We start from the raw sequence: 23,540 nt of genomic DNA, 5'->3' as shown, positions 1-23,540 counted from the left end.
TCCAAATCGGTGAAGTGTCCGTTCCCGGGGGGGGGGGGGGGGGGGAAAGGGGAGGACGACTGCCTCAATGAAATGAAGGACAAATACCACCTTCAGAAGGAAGGAAGAGACGGAATGGAGAACAATCCTGTCCTGGGGGAAGACAGAAGGCTCGGAACAAGAAGGGCCGCCACTCAGGCACCCGTCAGAGACACGATGGCTACAGAAAACCCAACCGTACAGGACAGAAGGAGTAGAGAGAACTTCTGTAACGGCTCCAAGGAAAAGTTGGAGCGCCAAGAGCCCAGTATGTAGTTCCCAGGACGGTACCGGAGGGCAGTACAAAGGAACCCAAGAGCCGCTCCATGGAAGAAGTTCCTGACAGGCCCAGAGGGACGGGGAACGCTGAAAGAGGAAGGACAGGAATGACACTTGATACTTCAAGCAACAGAGTCCCAGCCCCAGGTCCAGGCCGGACTGGAGAAAGACAGAACCATGGAGAAAGGCAGAGTGGGGGAACGCCCAGCTTCCCACAGAACCCCAGGTAAAGCCCTAAGTCCTACCACAGATCCTGGACGAAAACTCGGCTAGAAGCGAACACTAGCGAGCCCACTAGAGTCGCCTGGGCAAGCGGGTGAAAACCCAATGATCAGGCGCGGACCAGTAACACGGGTAGAACAGTCGGTAGAACTGGTCCCGTCGGCCCCCCGAGCAAGGTTGTCCCGTATCCCCCCAGAGTGGAAAAGCAGAAGGACAAACGGACAGGAACCGAAGGGTCTGCCCAGCAACCGCCAGGACAAGACAGGCTAAAGCCGAAGCCAATGTAGCCACCACAGGAAGACAGACTACAGTTCCGGTGTGGGAGATCAAAAGACAATCCTGACCAAATGGTAGTCCTCCCAAGTTACCGAGAAGGTGAATCCAAAGCCGAAACATTGCCTAGAATGGAAAAAACGCAATCTGCACCCAGCGGGAGGACAGAAAGCGGTAGACCCGGTAACTAGGCACACAGCTAGTACAGCCAGTGTGGACAAGGGAGACTGAAAAGGAACACCATAACCATCCAAATGAACAAACATGCTCTCCCCAGAGGGAAGGGCAGTGAAGGAACAGCCTCTGAAGCGTGGCCGGAACAGACGCCACATCGGAATGATCTGTACCGAGTGGGAGTCAAACAGAGCCGGCGAGAAAAGGCAGGCGAGACAGAGGCCGGTATAACACCCTCCAACAAAAAAAGGGGGGGTGGGCAACAGAGAGGCCATAGGACAGCTCAAAAGCAGAACACCGCTACACAGAGACGCCCGGTTCACCGCCACGCAGAAGGCGAATACCCTGAAGAACCCAAGGTGGAGGTCCCCCGGACCTGTATAAGCGAGCACCCAAGAGAAGTTGGGTGACCTCCCCAAGAAGAGCGCCCGAACCTGGTAGCAGATCAGACTGAAGCACCGAGGGCGCCAATCCGGAAAGAATCATACCACACTGCACCAGAATGATCTCCTTAGAGAATAGTGCAAGGCTTGCGGCAATCATCGTATCCCAAGAGAAAAAGAATGTCGCAGGAGGAAGGAGGCTACGTACGAGTAGCCCCGTAAGCAGTGAGAAGGCCAACCCACCTACAGGACGAGAAGGCATACACGGCCCAAACAACGCACAAGAACGTCCGCTCACTGCAAAAATATAACACCGCGAAGAGGGCCAGCCACAGAGTGCCACAGTATCTACGGGAGTGCAAACTGAAAGGAGTTATGCACAAGACTAATATGGAATGCGATGGAACGCAAACTGACCGCCCCGAAAGGGAGGAAATGTACCTGGCAAACTGCAGTGGGCAAGAATGCAAAGGCCTGCCCCAAAAAGGGGGAGATGCCCAAGGCCGGACCTACGTCAGAGAAGTAGGGCATACCATACTTCGCCCAGAAAGGCGCCATGCACATGGCCACACAGTATCCAGCGGAAACGCAGGAGGTCCACCTAGGGAAAAGGGGGACATGCATAGGGCTATCCTAGCATTAAGTGAGTGTGCGACAATTCACCCAACACCGAAATTTCGTGAGAGTGTAACTACTCCGCCAATGAAGGGGAACATGTGCAAGTCCAGTACAGCACATACAAGGACAGCCTTGAATCTTGTGAGCGTGCAAAATTCCACCCATGGAATGAGGGGTGGTCACGCCAAGGCCAGCACCGTATCCAAGGGGAGCGCAAGCGTTCCGCCCATGTTAGAGGCCATGCTCAAGGCCAGCAACGTATCTGGTGAGCGTAGTATGCCGCCCAGAAAAGGGTATAGGGGTCATGCACATGGCCAACAATGTACAGGCGAGAGAACAACCACCGACCGAGGGAGTGTATGTATGCCGCCACCCGGGAAGGAGGCATGCCCAAGGCCGGTAGTGAATCCAATGAGAGTACATCATATCGCCTATGGAAGGTGGTCATGCACATGGCTGGCAGTGAATCCAGTGAGAGTGCCGAATGCCGTCCACAGAAGGGAGTCATGCCTATGGCAGGCAGCGAATCCAGAGAGAGTGCAGCGTTCCGCCTAAGGAAGGGGGTCGTGCACATGGCCAGCACCGTATCCGGTGAAAGTGCAGTATTCCGCCTAAAAAAGGGGGTCATGCACATGATCGGCAACGAATCCAGTGAGAGTGTAGCGTTCCGCCTATGGAAGGGGGGCACGCACATGGCCGGCAGCTAATCCAGTGAGAGTGCAGAGTTCCGCCTAAGGAAGGGGGTCGTGCACATGGCCAGCACCGTATCCGGTGAAAGTGCAGTATTCCGCCTAAAAAGGGGGTCATGCACATGATCGGCAACGAATCCAGTGAGAGTGTAGCGTTCCGCCTATGGAAGGGGGGCACGCACATGGCCAGCAGCGAATCCAGTAAGAGTGCCGTGTTCCACCTATGTAAGGGGGTCGTGCACATGGCCAGCATTGTATCCGGAGAAACTGCAGTAGGCCGCCAAAGAAAGGGGGATCATGCACAAGGCCAACCCGCAGTTAGGGAGAGTGCAGTATCCCGCCCAGGAGGGGGGTCCTGCACATGGCAGGCACCATAACTGGAGAGGGTGACGAATGTTGCCTACAGAAAAAAGCATGCACCTTGACCAGCGCCGTAGCGCGGAGAGGGCAAAAAAACCCCCAGAAGGGGAAAAAAGAACCTGGCAGCGCCGCAGCCGGGGAGCGCGACACCATGCCGCCTATGGAAGGGGGGCATGTATACAGGCAGCACTCTGAGATGAGGCTGCAGCGTCCTGCGCAGCCCACAAGTCATATATATAATAAATATTTTTTTTTTTTTTTTTTTTTTTAAACACACAGCCTCACTGAGGCAGATGCCACCTACAGGGCACAGATCCACCCATACAGGCCTATCCTCTGTGGGCGGGGGAACCTCCAGGCGGGAAAAATTCGCGCCTGGAGAAGTTCCAGCCCCCTCCAACAGAGGCCTGAATTTTTGCGGCCTAGTAGGCCGTGAAGCTGGGGCCTAAATTTTTAGCGGCGCCCGGCGAACCGGGGCCGCACAGTATTTAAAGTAGCGTCCGGGCCTACGGAGCGGCACATACCGGCCGCGGGTGCCCACCCCGCGGGCCGGAAGAGCCGGGGCCTAAATTTTTAGCGGCGCCCGGCTGACCGGGGCCGCAAGTACCTAAAGTACCAGCCGGGCCTACGGAGCGGCACATACCGGCCGCGGGTGCCCACCCCGCGAGCCGGGGACCCGGATAGAGCGGGATCGTCTTGAAGTGGAACACAAGACTTCGGCGCCCGGCCGACCGGAAGGTTCCGACGGTCAGCCGGGGCTGTTGAAGCGCTCCTTTGCAGGCCGCGGTGCCCACCCAGGTGTCCGGAAGTCAGGACCCTGCACCCGGCAGCCATTTTACCCCTGGAGCGGGCCCTTGGCCTAGAACAGCGCTCCATATGATTTCACCCCTGCCGGCAGCTACAACCACCTTTCCCCTGGACCGGTGAGAGCAGGGAGGGTCAGTGGCAGCAAGGCGCGGGCCCTCTGGCCCTGAAGTAGTGGCCGGTAAGAGGGAGGGGGACCCTGAGACCGGGTCTGTGAGGGTGGGACGCCTGCATGACCCCTCCGTCAGGGGCAGCTAGGTGCGGACCTCCGCAGCTCCCTAGGCATTCCTCTTGTAGGAACAAGGGTGCCAATGTCCTGGAGGCCAGGAGAGAGGGAGCAGATGTCGACCTGCGGCAGCCCAGGGCCAGCCTAGGTCTAGCAGGGACAGAAGGGTCCATAGGCCCAGGTAAGGGTCAGGCACGCAGGAGACCGAGGGGGGAGGGGGGGGACGTAGGGCTGGAGAAGCCAATCTCTCACCATAGCCGTCTTCACCCTCGGTCCGTTCCAGCAGGGTCGCCCCTTCAGCTACTGGCACCGTAGTGGCAGGACGCCGGGGGAGGGACTTGGCGTGCGGGCGACCCTTGCGCTGGCGGGATGCAGGGGAGCTGGGCTGCCCTGGTCCACCTTGCCTTCTGTGGGGGAGGCAGCAGTGCGGGTGACCGGCACTGGCGCAGCTCAACCCCGGGAGAACAGAGAGGTCTAGTGCGTCTCTGTTATCCCTGATGATCTGGAACAAAAAGAAAATAAAAAAGTAAAAATCTAAAATTGAAACAAGGAGAAAGCAGCCCTGCAGAGCAGGGAGTGTCTTGCCTCCTTGGACACTAAGCAAAAAACTGGCAGTCTCTCTCTCCAGGCTGAGGGTATAGCTGTGGAGGAGGGGCTTAACAGTCTTCACTTAGTGTCACGCCTCCTAGGGAGATGAGCTATACCCAAGGTCTTCTGTGTCCCCCAAGGAAATTGGGCGAGAAAACTTGTTTCCTCATGTTACTGATCTATGCTGGAGTTACACAAGTAGGGCTCTATGCTTATACTATACAAACTGAAAGTTTATAAAACCCTTTCGAGAGGCAGTGCCCTTGGGTTATTGGCTAGTTGGTGGGGGATTTATCAGCAACACTCAGGACACTACCTTGTTTTCTATTCTGCAACGAATGGTAGTTAGCTGTCAAGGAAGTGTCAAGAGACTGGAGTGGCAGGGGAGATGCATACAAAGCCTTATCTTTGTGTACTGGTACTATCCAGTAGTACTGTAGATCTCAAGCATTACCAAACTACGTGAAAAGAAGAAGGGCATTTTCAATGGTAAATATGCCGCGATAGATTTATCATTCTTGTCCCTTTCACCTGACCCTATAAACAAGACATTTGCTACGTAGCAAGTCTCAGTTGAATTTCCAGACAACATTGTTTCAAAAAAGAAAATGCCAAAAATGAACAACTCTTTAGACTAATCAAAGAAAGTGTGTATACAGTGGTCCCTCAAGATACAATATTAATTGGTTTCAGGACGACCATTGCATGTTAAAACCATTGTAAGTTGAGTAATCGGTTTCAAAGCCCCAAAATGTCACCCAAGATGAGAGAAAATTAAGATTTTAGAAAAATAAGCAGATAACTAAGACGGATAAGACAAGTCCTTACATATAACAGTCAGGAATGGCTGCTAACTAACAATGTATACAGCTATTTTACCATAGAAGTGGCCTTGATTGGTTGGATCTGGGTCTGAGACATTGTATGTTGAGTCTGGTTTCAACTTACGATGGGTCAGAGAAGACCATTGTATGTTGAAAATATAGTATCCTGAAACCATTGTATCTTGAGGGATCACTGTACACTTCTGTAAGCAAGATTTTCTATGTTCTCATAAAAGTTGTTGGGAGGATTGGAAGCTTTTCATCTTTCTTGTTAGGGATAAAAGAGACAATAAAAGACTGAGTCATCTCATGTAAACTGAGCAATGAGATTAGTTAGGTTTACAGCCCACATTGCTAAGACATTAATCCAGCTCTTTCTTGCTTGTTAGAAAAGGACTTTTAGGGTCATTTCACACAAGCGATACAGATTGACTCTGTTCAGGGAGGGAACAAAATGATAGTTTTGCACACCAGTTTAATCAGTTTTGTCTGTGATTGCGTTCAACGTTTCAGTTTTTTAGGCATAGATGCAATTTTTGATCTGTTTTTCAAGCTCTTGAAGAAAAACTAAAGAATAACACTCAGCATCTAGCAGCCATCAGTGAAAGACACATCCGGATGCCTTCTGTTTTTCACACAAACCCCATTTACCTTTATGGAGCCTGAGCTGCGTGAAAACACACAATATAGAACATGCTGCGATTTTCCCTGAACGTAGATATGATGCCTGAAAACTATGCCCAAGTATACAAATCTACTGAAATCAATGGGTCAGGAATCAATTGGGATGCAGTCAGCAACACACATCACATCCGTATGGAAAACTTGCTAGTGTGAAAGAGAACAGGCCTTCGTTCATTTGAAGCTACCTCTCAATCCATAAGAAGTTGCAGAATAAGTCGCCGGGTGTATGGAGTATTTGCTGCATTTCTAACCACACTATCAACTTGATAATGCATTTTATGGTTATATTCCCCTCAGTAAGCTCAATCTAGAATTGTTGGTTTTTACCTGAGCCGAGCTTCAATGAAGGGGGGAGGCACTAGCTGCTAGATGTTCTCCCACATTCAGGGGCATTGCACCCTATCCCCCACGGCTCTATGCCACCACCTAATAAACTAGCCGATGATTCTGATCAGTAGCCTCGGTGAGCTCCCTATGTTCTCCCAGCTTCTACATTAAGATCAACTATCTGATCACTCATGAGAAAGCAGAACTGACAAACCTAACTACTATGCTTGACAACAGTCCTGATTTTCACAGGACAGTACTGTGAACCAAACCACAAATGAAGGACTCTACTTATCGCAAGTACTGAAGTGAGGTAGTCTACCTACTACTTACTAGAAAATGACATGTTCAGCAGGCAAAATAGCTCTCCTCCAGAAGGGACACAAGCAGGGTTGTAACTACCATAGCGGCAGACCATGCGCCTGCTATGGGGCCCAGTCTTAGTTGAGATTATCTCCTTTTCTATTAAAATTGAAAACTTGGTCAGGACTCTACCCTTTAAAGCAGGGATGGCCAACCTGCGGCTCTCCAGTTGTTGCAAAACTCCCAGCATGCCCAGACAGCCTACAGCTATCAGCCTACAGCAGGGCATGGTGGGAATTGTAGTTTTACAACAGCCCTGCTCTAAAGGAAAAACTTTTAGCAAATAAAGCAGTGGAAAAATGGCCCAAGGGAAACTCTTCTGATCTGTGTGGGGGCCTGGTTTGATCCTTGCTATGGGGCCCTCACTTCTCTATGTACGCCACTGGACACAAGTGAGTGCGTGTAGACACGCTCCCCACCACCATCTTCCTCCTCAGTCTCTATGCTGTTCTGTGAAAAGTCCTTCAGTGAGAAGCTCCGACGACCTTTTTAAGTGAGTGCAGAGCTTCTTACAGTGAATAACCAAAGTATAGGGGGAAAGTGCGGTGTACAAGTGGAAAAAGAGGGGTTCTCTATTATTTCATTTATAAAAATATCTAATTATTTTAAGATACATTACAAAGTTTATTATCTTTGCATACACTATTGTTTGCTGGAAAAAAATTAAACAATGGCCTTCACTGAATATTTTGGAGAAATTATATTTGAAAATCAGAACATTGCCTGTCTCGTATTAAAGGAATAGTTCTCAATATAATATCAATGGAGATCCAACACACAGCGTCCCACTGATCAGCTGTTACAGAAAGCCGCTGGCACTGGAAACTATGCAATGGATGCAAGACTGTCCACTGTGTAGTTTTAGGCGCTGCCGTACACATGTTCAGCTGCCATTCAATAGGAGCTGTGCTGCAGTACACACTCCTGCTTCCGTCCACTATCCAGTTTCCAGCAATGTTGGCTGCTCAAAACAGCCGATTGGTGGCGGCGCCGAACCCCCAACATTCTGATATTTATTACTTATGGACAGGCCATGGATATGTAAGTAACGGAAACCTGCCTTAAAATTAAAATTCCATTAGGAGTTGGATGACCATGCGATATGTACAGATGTCGACAGATACATACAAACATCAATAGAACTTCAGATACCACTGAACCAAATCTTTAACTAAAAAATGCAGCTCTAATGTAGCCCAGCATGTGTTATAACATGAATGGACAATGTATTCCACTTACCAGATGATGATCCTTCCTCCAAGAATAATGACTTCTCAATATCTCTTTTGAAAAGGTTTTCTGGTCTTATAGTCAAAATTGGGACAATTGGAATCTAAAAAATTTGTGAACAGAAGGAATATAAATTTTTTTACTTCATACAAAGCTGCTGTTTCATCAGTTCCCAAGGACTAGAATTACGTAGCAGGGCACTATATGCCCATACTAATCCACAAGACTACTCTATCACAAGTCTCTTTTGTAATAAAGCATGTGTCAGATGGACATGATCAGAAGTCAATTTCAACTAAATGCAAACTAGTTTGTTTCTGTATGCTGACAGTAAGAAGGCATCTACATGGGAGGTGACAAATGTAATGGCACCGCCAATATACATAACAGTATGTGATCTAAACAGTCTACACATGTAAGAAACTCCCTGAAAAATCTCACTCCTGGAAAAAAGGGGCCACTGCAAGGTAGGATAGCCCAGAGAATGGCATACCTGACCTTTTTGGGGCCTTGTCCCATATGCCACTGTGGCCAGTGATTTGCTGCAATAGTCACATAGCCATGTAACTGCTGGAGCTATATAAAAAGGACCAGCGGGGAGGAAAGGAGCGCAATGCTGGAAGAAGCAGGGGATGGACTGCGGGAGGTGCACAGCCTCTTTTGCAACTTTAGAACAATTTCTAGCAGTGGCCAAATGTTTAAAAAAAACTTGGAAACTAAAAAAAATTAAGAAACCTCACATGTGGCATAAATACCTTTTAACTTGACTTTTGATCTTTAGTTAAAAAAATAAATAAATGTAGATCTATTTATTATTATATGTCACTTCCGATCCTCCACTGCTCCATCTCAGACGTTTCTCACTTTTCCCCCACTGGTCTCTACTTCCTGGCCCTCTTCATGGTCGCCACATATTGTTATTTTGCATATTATTGATATACTTAATGATTAAAAGTAATAATGTGGAGCAGTCATACACAATGATGAGCCATAACATTAAACACACAGATGATGTGGAAAATCTTGTGAAATGGCCCCTAAGATGGGATATATACTAGGTAACAAGTGAATAGTCAGTTCTTGAAAGTGATGTGTTAGAAGGCAGAAAAATGGGCAAGCGAAGGGATTTTTGCAAGGGTCATATTGTGATGGCTAGACAACTGGGTCAGAGCATCTTCAAAATGGGTCTTGTGGAGTGTACGCAGTGGTCCAAGGAAATGGTGAACCACTGACAGGGTCATGGACACCCAAAGCTCACGGATAGTGAAGCTAGCCTGTTTGGTCCTATTTCACAGAAAAGCTAATGTAGCACACATTGTGTTCCCCCATCACAGTTTTAATTGTGGCAGTTCAGGTAGTATTGTGGTTTGAAGGTGTTAATAGCAAATCTCTAGGAATTCCATATTCAGTACAGGAGCCTATTGGGCAGTACAGAACATACAGTAGACGCTGTCTCCATTTCTGCAGTTTTTACATAGTGTGCAGCATGGAACAAATGGGTTCAAACTGCAATATCTTTGAAACAAAAGATGAAACCACTACGGTTCTTTTTTCTTTTATTTCATAAATAACGCTATACCTTTTACAGAGTATACATGAGGTCTGCACTAATCATATCCAGAATCTCCTAATTCAGCCTTCCTCATATTTCTCCTCGATAACCCTTTGGTGCCTAAAATGCTACATGTAAGCCTATTCACACAGGTAAGCATGACAGTGCTGCAACTGTAATCCTGACATTGCTTTCACACCTCCTGTTACATTGCATTAAAAAAAAAAAAAAGAGTAAGAAATAACTGTAAAATGTGTAAACATTCAATGGGTAAAGTCATAGATGGCAGGTATGTATCACTGAGGCTGCTACTCTCAGTGATATAAATCCCGGAGGTAAGTTATGACCAGTGATGTTAGATCACTGAGTTTGGGTCCGGGATTTAGGAGTGACTGAAGACTTTGGGTTGGAAGGTCACTCCCATACTCCATCTCAGGTGTTACCACCTCAAACAGGTGAAAGAAAAACTAAATTAAAAGACAAGCTGCCAGAGAGCAGTTGGGGTGTGTTGGTCTGAGAGAAAGACCCATGGACAAGACCACTTTGCAGAGTGGAATCTCTAGGTGAAAACCTACAAGCTGGTGAGAAGTCTGTAAGGTGTCCTAGCAAATGTAACCATTATAAATGGTGTTTCCCAAGAGCCGAGTATTTTGAAATGCACAACAATCTCTTATATCGGGTTGCCAAAGCTCACAATGAGGTGATAGAACAATTAGTGGTTCCAGGGCCCTATAGAAAAATGGTGCTAAACTTGCCTCATTCTCATGTATTGGGGGGTCACTTAGGTACAGACAAAACCCGGGAGTAGATATTTCAGAGGTTTTATTGGCCGGGGTGTTAAGGAAATAGTTGAGTACTGTAAATCCTGCCCTACATGCCAGTTTAAAGGGGTATTCTCATCTTTCCTTTTCATACTTACCTTCCTGGATTCTTCTCCCGGCCGGGCCGAGCTTGCACAGAAGACTGAAGATTTTCTCCTGGCTGGGCTGCGCAATGTCCTGAAGGCGCACACCGCCGCGCATGCGCCATGGTGACTTATTCCTGGCCTGTATAGTACAGAGCCGGCGTGCGCGGCTCTGTACTATACTGGCCAGGAAGAAGTCATCATGGCGCATGCGCGGCGGCGTGCGCCTTCAGGACATTGCGCGGCCCGGCCGGGAGAGAATCTTCAGTCTTCTGCGCAAGTGCGGCCAGGCAGGATTTGACAGGAGAGGTGGCCGTAACCAGGGGAGACCAAAGACAACATCAGGTAACAGGGGACTTATTTTCTAAAAAAGGGTGGGAATTGGGTAATAAAATGTATTTAGAAAAATGATCACTGTCAAATCATTAACAGATTTAACAGTGATCATTAAGATGAGAATACCCCTTTAAGGCCCCGGTGTCCCATTTTAAAAGTCCTTTACTGCCCCTTCCCATTATTGAGGTACCATTTGAACGGATCGCCATTGACTTAGTGGAACCATTAGACAAATAGTCTAAGAGACACCAGTATATTTTAGTAGTACTCGATTATACTACCCGATACCCAGAGTCAGTGCAGTTACGAAACTCCTCCGCTAAATCTATTGCTCGAGAATAGAGAATATGCAGCCGCCTACGTAGACAACATTGTCATCTATAGCCTGGATTGGGCGAGCCCTCTAAGTAAAGTCCAGGCCGTCCTAGACTCCCTCAGAAAAGCGGGCTTTACAGCCAACCCAGAGAAGTGTGCCATAGGTATGGAGCAGGCTAAATACTTGGGCTACATTGTGGGAAGAGGCATGATTAAACCCAAAGCCAATTGGCCTCTTACAAAAAAGCAAGTGAGGGCTTTCTTAGGTATAGTGGGGTATAACCGTCGATTTTTGCCCAACTTTGCCGTTATTGCAGCCCCTTTGACTGACCTCACAAAAGGGAAAAAGTCGGTAATGGTTCGGTGGTGCCCTGAGGCAGAAAAGGCATTTGTGGAACTGAAATCCATCTTGTGTAGACAACCAGTGCTGAAAGCGCCAGATTTTTCTAAAGAATTTATAGTGCAGACAGATGCATCAGAGGTGGGACTAGGGGCTGTTATGTCCCAGGAAGTTAATGGAGAAGAGCATCCTGTCATGTATAAGTAGAAAACTGAACTCCTGTGAGAGAAATTACTCTATTGTGGAACGAGAGCGTCTGGGCCCTAGAGTCCCTAAGGTATTACCTGCTGGACAAAAAGTTCAGACTGGTCTCAGACCATGCCCCATTGAAGTGGATGAGTCAAAACAAGGGAAATAATGCTAGGGTAACAAGGTGGTTCCTGGCAATACAGGATTTTGATTATGTGGTAGAACACAGGCCAGGTAAATTGCATATCAATGCAGATACCCTTTTAAGAGTCCACTGTCTTGTTGCGGGCTTTGGGCAGAGAGGGGGGATGGGATATGTAAACATTCAATGGGTGAAGTCATAGATGGCAGGTATGTATCACTGAGTGATGTAAATCCCAGAGGTAAGTTATGACCAGTGATGTTAGATCACAGAGTTTGTGGTAGCTGGAGTTTGGGTCCAGGGTTTAGGAGTGACTGAAGAGTTTGGGTGGGAAGGTCACTCCCATACTCCATCCCGGGTATTCCTACCTCAAAGAGGTGAAAGAAAAACTAATTTAGAGACAAGCTGCCAGAGAGCAGTGGGTGTGTGTTGGTCTGAGAGAAAAACCTATGGACCACTTTGCAGAGTGAAATCTCTAGGTGAAAACCTACAAGCTGGTGAGAAGTCTGTATCACCGTTTCTTTATTATTTCCATGAACTGTTATTTTGATTACGGAAGCAAGCCTCTACCATTTTGCTGTGTGTGTCCCAATAAACCCTGGGAAAAAGAGGCTGTCTGAATGGACCAGTTTTCACAAATGATACAAACACTGACCCAAGAGCATGTCTAGAGAACAGCGAAATGACTTACCTTTTTCTCCTTTGTAGTTGGGGTAGTAGTCGGAGACTGGGGAAGCGGAATACTGTTAACCAGTTCAAACACACCTTGGATTTTATAGTCCGAGATCTTCATACGCAGCAATGGCAACTCTCCAGACACCTTAAACCTACAGTCAAAGCAAATGAGCTTTAGCAATCTCTAGTAACAGATACACGTCTCCCTCTAACTAAGACCATGCGGAAGAACCGCTGCATCAACAAAAAATAAAAAATAAAAAAATTAGGTGAAAAACGTAAACTAGTTAAATTACAAAGTTTCAGAAAAAAAATTCCAAGGTGTAGTCATTCCTTCATTGTATTTATTAAAGATAACCCCCTTCCGTATGTTCTATCCCCCCACTCGGGTTAAACCTCTATGGGCTGGAATAAACACTCATTTTAATGACCTTTAAGTAATGCTACATTTCCCCTGGACCAGAAATGGCCTCTCCCACTGATAAAAGCGGATTGTAGAAAGTGAGAGAAGCTAAATTTGTGGTTGATTACCATTCCATCTTCATTTTAGGGGGTTGACGTCGTAACCTAATGCTCAGGAATGGAAATGGGTGCACCTACCAAGAGGATTCACCCAATCCTCAAAAAACAGTAATAAAATTAGAGCAAAGGATGGTAGGGCACACCAATATTCGGTACCACACGGATGGTTAATATACCAATATTTTATTTATTAGTGATATAAACTGTTGAATAAACATACATAAAATGCAACACTCTTAAAAGTAACTTATACTATTATCATTATATTGGCTTTTATAGTATTCAATAGTTTTTCTATTTTTAGTATTTTATTACTTTTAAGAGTGTTGCATTTTATGTATGTTTATTCAACAGTTTATATCACTAATAAATAAAATATTGGTATATTAACCATCCGTGTGGTACCGAATATTGGTGTGCCCTACCATCCTTTGCTCTAATTATATTTGTTTAGAGAATAGGAAATTATACAATTTTCTAATATAAATATATTCAAAATTTTGCTCGCAGACTTAACCCCTTGAGGTATATGTACGGCAGAAGATGCCACTTTAAAGATGGCGCCCGCCCGCACATGCAACAGGAGTCATAGCCGCTGTATTTCTGCTGTTTCAAACAGTAAAAGCCTGGAGCGAATGTATGCAATCAGCCAATCACATAATTTAACCCCTCAGATGCTGTGGTCAAATCTGACCACAGCATCTGAACGATACAGACGCTCCCTCCTGCATCCGTAACAACGCTCCCCGGCTGAGATAAATACCCATCACAGAATGCAATTGGCAGTCTGATGCTTGCTAGTTAGTCACCCAGGGTGACTTAAAAAAAAAAAAAGTTTAAAAAGTTTTTAATCTAAAAAATAAGAAAATATAAAAAAGTTCAAATTACCCATTTTCCCAAAAAATAATAATAAAAAAAACAGGCATCATCGGGTCCAAAAACGACTCTACTATTAAAATATTATATTTATCCCATATGGCAAATGGCTTAACCACCTGCCATCTGGGCCATTTGCTCCCTTCCTGACCAGGCCAAATTTTGCAAAACTGACATCTCACTTTATGTGGTAATAACTTTGGAACGCCTTTATTTATCCAAGTCATTCAGAGATTGTTTTCTCGTGACACATAGTACTTCATGATAGTCATAAATTTGAGTCAAAATATTTCACCTTTATTTATGAAAAAATCCCAAATTTACCCAAAAATTTGAAAAATTCGCAATTTTCTAAATTTCTATTTGTCTGCTTTTAAAACAGAAAGTGATACCTCAAGATATTTATTATTTAACATTCCCCATATGTCTACTTTATGTTGGCATCATTTTGGAAATGTCATTTTATTTTTTTAGGACGTTAGAAGGCTTAGAAGTTTAGAAGCAATTCTTCAAATTTTTAAGAAAATTTCCAAAACCCACTTTTTAAGGACCAGTTCAGGTCTGAAGTCACTTTGTGGGGCCTATATAGTGGATACCCCCATAAATGACCCCATTGTAGAAACGACACCCCTCAAGGTATTCAAAACCGATTTTACAAACCTTGTTAACCCTTTAGGCGTTCCACAAGAATTAAAGGAAAATGGAGATCAAATTTTTAAATTTCACTTTTTTGGCAGATTTTCCATTTTAATCAATTTTTTTCTTTAACACATCGATGGTTAACAGCCAAACAAAACTCAATATTTATTACCCAGATTCTGCGGTTTACAGAAACACCCCACATGTGGTCATAAACTGCTGTATGGGCACACGGCAGGGCGCAGAAGAAAAGGAACTCCACGTGGTTTTTAGATGCCATGTCCCATTTGAAGCCCCCTGATGCACCCTTACAGTAGAAACTCCCAAGAAGTGACCCCATTTTGGAAACTAGGGGTAAGGTGCCAGTTTTATTAGTACTATTTTTGGGTACATATGATTTTTTGATCATTCATTCTAACACTTTATGGGGCAAGGTGACCAAAAAATTGGTTGTTTTAGCACAGTTTCTATTTATTTATTTTTACAGCGTTCACCTGAGGGGTTCAGTCAAGTGACATTTTTATAGAGCAGATTGTTACGGACGTGGCGATACCTAATATGTATACTTTTTCTAATTTATTAAAGTTTTACACAATAATAGCATTTTTGAAACAAAAAAATTATGTTTTAATGTGTCCATGTTCTGAGAGCTATAGTTTTTTTTTTTTTTTTGAGAGATTTTCTTATGTAGGGGCTCATTTTTTGCGGGATGAGGTGACGGTTTTATTGGTACTATTTGTGGGACATACGCGTTTTTGATCACTTGGTGTTGCACCTTTTGTGATGCAAGGTGACAAAAATTGCTTGTTTTGACAGTTTTTTTTTTTTTTTTTTTTACGGTGTTCACCCGAGGGGTTAGGTCATGTGATATTTTTATAGAGCTGGTTTTTACGGACGCGGCAATACCAAATATGTCTATTTTATTTTTTCTATTTTTAACTTTTTTTTTTCATTCCTTACTTACTTTTTTTTTTTTACATGTGAAACTTTTTTCTCTTTTTCTTTTCAACCTTTTATTTTTTATTTATTTTATTTTACACTTTTCGTCCCCCATAAGGTCATACAAGACCTCTGGGGGACATTTACTTCACTTTTTCTTTTTTTTTTTCACTGTTGATTTCTCCTGTAACTGGGGCTGACATAGTAGCCCCAGTTACAGGACAAATACACCCCTACAGAGGCTGTACAGCAGCAATCCAGCGCTGTACAGCCTCAGAGCAGGGCTGATCGAGGTCTCTGAGAGACCTCACACGGCCCCTGCACTCTCCGGTCCCGGCGGTCACATGACCGCTGGGCCGGAACAGGAAGCGCATAGCGCTTCCTCCTCTGCATACACAGCGCTCGGTGAGCGCTGTGTCTGCAGCGATCTGGAAGGCAGGGACACCTGGGCACTGTCCCTGCCTTGTCTTAGGGTTGCCCTGCTGTCACTGACAGCGGGCAACCCGATCAGCAGCTGCACGATTAGCGTGCAGCTGCTATTTCTGAAAGGACGTTCTAAAACGTGCTTTCAGAAATAGGAGGTCCACCCATAGGACGTTTATATCCTATGGCCGGACGTAAAGCGGTTAAGAAAAAAAAAAATGTCATTAAAAATGGGCAGTTCTGATGAACATGGATGCTCCAGACTGGGTCAGTAATATGTTTTATCTGATGTGATCTTTCCCTTAGCAGCATTACACTTTGGATGTGCATAGGAATATCACCACCCTTCATGTCTTTAGTGTTGTGCGGTGGATTGCAATTGATGGATGCACGGTTGCTATATGAGCCCCATATATTGATGCTGTTATCTGTTAGTACGCTAGTCCCTTGTGGTCTGGAGTCTACCTTTTAATTTTCTGATACACTCCAGTGTTTTCATGGTTGCTGCTTTTTGTATTTTAGAATATAATTAATGTGTTGTATATGTATTTCTAATAAAGTATTTAAATTTACAATATTTACTTGCTTGGTAGCTTTTTTTTAGCGTTATAGGTGATGTACGGATGAATCCATGTGAGATACTTTTACCCCAATAACTAATTGCTGTAATAACAGAGGTATTATGAGACTATCTGGATCCCCATGTAATGTTTCCCTGCACTTGTAAATAGTTTCTTTTCACAATGAGGATTTTCCTATGACTCTCCCTAGCATCTGCACACGTCTCTCCCTGCTTGTGAAATGATTACTCTCACTATCCTTTCCCTGCACTAGTAAATCACTTATTTCCTTTATTTTATTATTTTAAAAATTCGTTTTTCTTTCACTCTTCCTAGCGCCTGCATACACGTCTGTCCCTGAACAAAGTACGATAGTGAATGGCAGACTCTAAGATGGCCGCCGTATTTATAGGGCTGTGACATGACCGGGCTGGCTGGCTGCTGATTGGCTGCATGCATGGCATTATGGGTCATCCCGCCTTCCCAGAGTTCCTTGCCCCATGTCCTCACACGTGTAGCCACCATTTTAGCCGGCTAGCCACCATGTTAGGAAAAATTGCGATTCATTACCACGAAATTCGCATTTGTTCAGAATCAAATTTTTCCTGAAATTTGGAACTAATTCGACTTACTCAGCTTCAATTCACTTATCTCTAGTCGTAATCCCTGGAAACAATGTATAATGTGATGGAAAACTGAAATCAAGCCAAAGGAGGCAATGTTGGGAATCACAATACATTAGTAAGTAAATTGTATACCCTATTTCTCACCCCATAAGACGCACTCCCCCCCCCCAAAAGTGGAAATGGAAAACCCCTTTAAGTATTTCCAATTCTCACTTGTGAAAATATATTAATATAATTTCAAATGTGTCAAAATGGCAATGTAAATACATAAAGAGAATCAAAATTGTGTTGACTGCCATAAAAACTGAAAGCATGATGTCAGATATTTCTTACCTAGGCATTCGACTGTCTCGCTCTACCATAGCCTTTGAAATTTTCAACTCAATATCTAGAGGCTGCAAAATGTGAAGAGGTGATGAATTTAGCCCTCGAGCGGTCTTCCAGTTTTGGCCTTTAAAAGGAAAACAGAAATATAAAGATTATCTACCAACAATATGAGACGTATTAACTACACTCAAGTAAACAGGCATGAAGCTGCAAAAAAACTAAAGTAGTTTTTCCCCCAAACAGTAGCTGATATTCAAGGGTAAAAAAAGTTTCAATTAGGGACAGTAATACCAACATGACAACATCTGAGTGAGATGGCAGTAATATATACCACAGTATGCCGCAATTCCATTGTAGATTTTGCTGCGTATTTGCTGTAGATGTCACTCACTGCACTTCAAAAGGACAGCGCGGTGGCTCAGCGGTTAGCACTGGTGCCTTGCAGCGTTGGGATCTGACCAAGGACAACATGGAGTTTGTATGGGTTTCCTCTGGGTTCTCCGGTTTCCTCCCACACATCCAAAAACATACTGATAGAGGATATATATTGTGAGCCCCATTGGGGACAGTGCGATGCTAATGTCTGTAAAGTGCTGTGGAATAGGTCAGCGCTATACGAGTATAATACCAGTAAAATCATAAATAAAAATAATATCCATGATGGAAATCCACATCAAGAATTTCAAAATTGCAAGTCAATTTACATTGCAGATTTCTTTTCAAAGCATGTGCAGGAAAATTCTGAAAAGTTCACACATCTTGCTGGTAATGTTAATCTGCAGCGTATGTCAATCATTTACTTTTTGTTTTGAGGTGATTTTTTAAAAATAATTTTTCAAGTTATTATCTAAATAATTAAACTCTGAAATTATTATTAAGATTTCAAGCATCATAAACTTAAAAAAAAGAAAAGTAAATACAAGAAGAACAAGCATGAGGAAAGTCAAATATATAGGTTATAAGTCAGTTTAGTTTTTCTTTACTTTAAAATCTCTCTAAAGTGGCTGTCGAGGATTAGAAAAGCATGGCTGCTTTCTTCTAAATACAGCACCACACCTGTCCACGGGTTGTTTGTGGTATTGTTACTCACAATCCTTAGAAAGATGTGATGCCGTTTTTCAAATGATTTTCAAATTCTGAACAACATCTTTAACCCCTTTTAGACCTAACAATTTTTCACCTTAAGGACTAAGCCTAATTTTGCAATTCTGACGTGTATTTAAAGGGGTTTTGCACTTTGTTTAAACTAATGATCTATCCTCTGGATAGATCATCAGCTTCTGATCGGTGGGGGTCCGACACCCGGGACCCCTGGCGATGAGCTGTCTGAGAAGGCAGCGGCGCTCCAGCAGCACCGCTGCCTTCTCACTGTTTACCGCCGGCCCAGTGACGTCACGACTAGCATCACTGGCCTGGGCAGGGCTAAGCTCCGTTCCGGCAAAACGGATACAGCATTGCGGTCTGCGCATGCTCCGACAGAAAAAAAAAAAAAAAAGTGAAAAAAATAAAATGGCGGATCCGTTTTTCTGGATGACACAGATCCGGCATTTCAATGCATTTTTCATACGGATCAGAATCCTGATCCATCTGACAAATGCCATCAGTTTGCGTCCGTATTGCCGTCGCCGGAACTCTCTGCCGCAAGTACCCCAATTTGGTAATTTTCACAGTATTGGCTGACATTTGTTGAGGCTCCGATTTGAAATAAAGAAACCACCCATGAAGTTACCCCATTTAGGAAATTACACCCGTCAATACATTTTTTAATCAGGCGGTGACTGGGACGAACCTCCCTAGTGTCACCCGTGATGCTAGGGAGGCTCGTCCCTGTCACTGCCTGCCATTGGCTGCTGCCCACCGACACCAGATGTTTTCATCCGCGCATGGGGAGAAGCAGCGGCGGTGTGGGGAGCAGGGAGTCAGTGTGAGGGGTCCCGGCGTATGGGGGGCCATTTTCAGCCTCGGATAACCCCTTTAAAGTCTGAAATAACATGTAAGCATTATGGAACTATCTGTACAACGCCAGATTTTTGTACCACACCTTTGTTTTCCTCACAGAACCATAGGGCTTTAGAACCTAATCTGAAAGATCAAGTCCAGGATGTAGTCTGGCTTGGGGGTACTGGTTCCTTGCACAGGGGAGCTGGTGTTCCCGTGAACTGTGGCGAGTACAAGGAGATCTCTCTAGTCATTGTACTTCCCCATCATTGAGTAGAGCCCTGCTGTCTCACTTTGAGTGCTTGCCTAGCAGGGACTTAGGTTGGCTTCTCTGAGTTTTGCACACTGTCACAAGCTACAATACCTCTGGAACTTAGGGACGTAAATGGAATACTGGTGTAATTGTTATCCACATAGTGGTAACCCTGGTCCAGTAGTGGTTGCACAAAGTCCCACACTATTTTCTCTCTAACTACTCGGACTGGGGAGGCATTCAGGGGGTTCAATCCAGGTGTCCTTCCTTTCATTAAACCCGAAACCTGTGGGTGCAGCCAGAGGTACTCTCACGGAGCTTATACATTTTAATGCCATACCTTGCCCTCTTGCTGGGAAGGAACTGGTCGACTTTTACCTTTCCTTTAAAATATATAAGGAACGCATCACAGATGTTTTTTTCAGCGGTGTACACCTCAGCAAACTTAGTGCTAAAGTGGTTGCGGACTAGCCAAATACACACAAAAAAGTTTTCACAGGTGGCGTGGTGTCTGCTGAAAGCAGACTGGGGACTTGAGGGGAGGGTTTATAGGGATCAGGAATCTGAAACTGCTGCAAATGTACAATTAGATCAGTGAATGACAGCACCACAAGTCCCAGGGGGCCACAAAACAGGTACAGCATAGCAGCCAGTCGCAGAGCTTAAAGGGAACACCAAACACCAGTGTTCACCGTCTAATCTGGAGGGTGATTGGTACTGAAAGGGACAGCACCAATCACCCCTATAGAAGCCCACCTGCAGCCGTATCACTGTTTTTTTACAGTGAGGAATTGCAATTTTGCAATCAGGGCTGCAGAGGGAGGTACAGTCTTCCTGGGCTCTCAGCTATGATGGCTCCTTGTTGGGGACAGCAGCAATCTTAGCGTATTCACCATGAGATTAGTCACGGTAACCAGCAATCAGATCACTGTTGATGTATGGCGTGGGTCCGCAGCTCCCTGCTGGCCACAATGTACATGTCCAGAAGGGGTTATAGAAAATTTTTCAATAAGCCATCCTTAATAAATTTAGAAAATCATTTCCTGCAAATCATGAACATTTATAAGAGGATCATTAAACATATACTACACAATACCTGGTTTGGTGAACAACATTTGCACTTTTTTTAGCCGTACATTAAATTTATCGTAGGCTTTATCCATAAGCTCCTCCAGTGAAGAAGAGCTGGCAGTTGGGAGAGAGTCTCGGTTAATACTATCAATCTGAAAAAAAAATAAAAAAATTTAAAATAAAATAAAATGGAAAATTACTTGACACATCTCATGTATCTAAACCTCAGCTGAAACAGTCGATCAATGGTTTTCTTAAAATATGAAATAATAATATGGCCACTTTGCAGATAAAACTGATATTGAGCAAAAGAATCTGCATAGTACATTGTATAGTGGCTGTGCTTGGTATTCTGCTCATCCCCATTCATTTCAAAGGTGCTGAGCGTGATACCAAGCACAGCCTCAATACAATGTACAGCACTGTGCTTGGTAATCACGGAGAAGGCCGCGGTTCTCACAAGAAAGCCGATTGGCGGGGGTCCTGGGTGTCGGACTCCAACTGATCAGATAATGATGACCTATCAGTAGTATTTGATTATGAAATACATACAAGAAAAATAACAGGCACAAATACAACAAACTGTGAATTCTAATTCATCTGAAATTAGGAGTACTTTTACTATCTTACAGTATTGCACTAAGGGTTCATGCACATGCCCGTGATCGGCCTGGGAAATGGGTCCCAGTGTCTGCCGGATCTCCCGGTCCAACCGTGCTACTTCTGAACTGACTGTATCATAGTGTTTCATAATACAGTCAATTAATATCACAATTTAGTACAAGAGATCTGATCTGAAATGACTGCATCACAAAACACTATGATACAGCCAGTTGAGTTCAGGGGAGCCCTGGTCGGCACGGGGATCCGACAGACACATGTGCCGATCAGTCAGGTCCATGAGACTCCAACAGTATCTTCCAAGAAATCCTTCAGGAATATAAGAGGGGCCTTGTATCTTAGAAGGAAAGTGTATTTACATGCAGTAACTTCAATGTCAGTTATTTCTTTATAACGATTTCATTTACAGTTACAATGGGCAGGAGTCACAGATAAGGTTACATAATTCAACTACAAGGTTGATTACGTGTTTATTCACACAACACATTTGCAGCCTCTGCTACAGAAAAAAAGTACAAAGCATTTACCAAATCACCCCCATCCCTAGAAATAGCTTAGGCTGGATTTTGTGCTCACATAACCTGAAGACATGGAGTAGGAGAGATGCAGACAAATAAGGCTGAGTGATCTAAATTTGGCATCCATACCTTCTAAAATAGACACAGATCAGGTCATTTTACTCTCCTGCAACCACTGAACACGTGGTTCAGGCTGTTTTTAGCAAACTAAGGTTTCAATCACCGAAGGAGATCTCTGTGGCAAATGTCATGTCATGGATCAAACATAATGACAGAGAAAACAAACACACGTTTCAGCCTTGCTTTTATATACCTGTAAACTACCAAAATCCACAATGATCAGGTCAGTCTTTTCATGATAGAAGCCAGTCTTTGGGATCAACAGGTAAGATGGCTGCAGATTTATCTGCAAGTCAAGAACTTTCCGAGTTTCAATCATATGGGAAAGGCCTAGAAGGAAAATAAAATGGTCACTTTAAGGCACATAACCTTAAGGATACTTTCACACTTGAGGCAAAGTGATCCGGCAGGCAGTTCCGTCGCCGGAACTGCCTGCCGGATCAGTCAAAACGTATGCCAACTGATGGCATTTGTAAGACTAATCAGGATCCTGATCAGTCTTACAAATGCATTGAAATGCCGGATCCGTCTTTCCGGTGTCATCCGGAAAAATGGATCGGATCAGCCATTCAGGTATTTTGAATGCCGGATCCGGCACTAATACATTCATATGGAAAAAATTCAGGCATTCAGGCAAGTGTTCAGTTGTTTTGGCCGGAGATAAAACCGTAGCAGGCTGATCAGGCAAAAAGATTGAACTGAAGACATCCTGAACGGATTGCTCTTCATTCAGAATGCATGGGGATAAAACTGATCAGTTCTTTTCCGGCATAGAGCCCCTAGGACGGAACTCTATGCCGGAAAAGAAAAACACACTAGTTTGAAAGTATCCTAAGTAATGCATAAAAAGCTTATATATGGCCCTTTTATGTGAGAGGGCATAGTTGTATATGGTAATAAAAAAAGTTATATAAACATCAGAAAAACACATAACACTTGGACCACGATACATCAAAACTCACATAAAATTACTATTTCATAACTTGATAATGGTTTCAGAAATCGACTCTTAAATATTGATATAAATTTAAAGGGGTTGTCCCATCTGACACAATGGGGGCTGTGACACAGTGAGGGGAATGGTCTGGGAAAACAGGTATTTTCCTCCCAGCGTATGCTGCTGGGCTGATTTGCAGCCAAGTGCGGTCAAATACCGGACTGGATTTTAATTGCCGATCTGGGTTTTTGGCAGCACCTGGCTGTCCTTAAATAGGCAGCTGGGCTCAGCAGCAGGATCTCTGTGTTGGGATCCGAGGCTTGGTGACAGGTTGGAGGGCTGATACCCATGGGTCGAGGAAACAGGCCCCCTAAAGCCTGCCATGGACTGCTGGAGGCAGAACTGACATCAAGGTGACTTGTCTTATATGAACTTTTCAATTTGTGTGAAGTAACACCAAAATATACCATTGTGTGTGAAGTAAACACCAAGACTGCAAAGTAACGCATTGTTTTGTGCATTTGCTTCAAGTGTGAATAAACACTGAAGTTTTGCGTTAAGAACTTTTGCCTTTGTACTGTGTCCGCTTACCCCATCTACCAGTGCGAAACCCCACAGGGCATATCGCTAGGATATGTCCCCATTGTCTGATAGA

The 23,540-nt window shown here is 44.5% G+C and overlaps 1 protein-coding gene across 1 annotated transcript in view; it reads right to left on the bottom strand.

The window, feature by feature from the left end:
* The window catches only part of VPS13C (vacuolar protein sorting 13 homolog C), a 352,162-nt gene that overhangs the window by 186,752 nt on the left and 141,870 nt on the right, over positions 1 to 23,540 (bottom strand). Inside the window, exons 20-24 of the mRNA XM_040413678.1 lie at positions 22,142 to 22,278; positions 20,715 to 20,841; positions 17,434 to 17,551; positions 12,532 to 12,667; positions 8,072 to 8,165 (exon numbers count right to left, since the gene is read on the bottom strand). Coding sequence (XP_040269612.1) covers positions 8,072 to 8,165; positions 12,532 to 12,667; positions 17,434 to 17,551; positions 20,715 to 20,841; positions 22,142 to 22,278 — 612 coding nt within the window. The remainder of the gene's footprint in view (positions 1 to 8,071; positions 8,166 to 12,531; positions 12,668 to 17,433; positions 17,552 to 20,714; positions 20,842 to 22,141; positions 22,279 to 23,540) is intronic.

This window comes from Bufo bufo, chromosome 1, assembly GCF_905171765.1.
Source record: "Bufo bufo chromosome 1, aBufBuf1.1, whole genome shotgun sequence".
NCBI lineage: Eukaryota > Metazoa > Chordata > Amphibia > Anura > Bufonidae > Bufo > Bufo bufo.
Note: the sequence above shows the minus strand (reverse complement) of the source record. Positions and strands in the feature narration are given on the sequence as shown.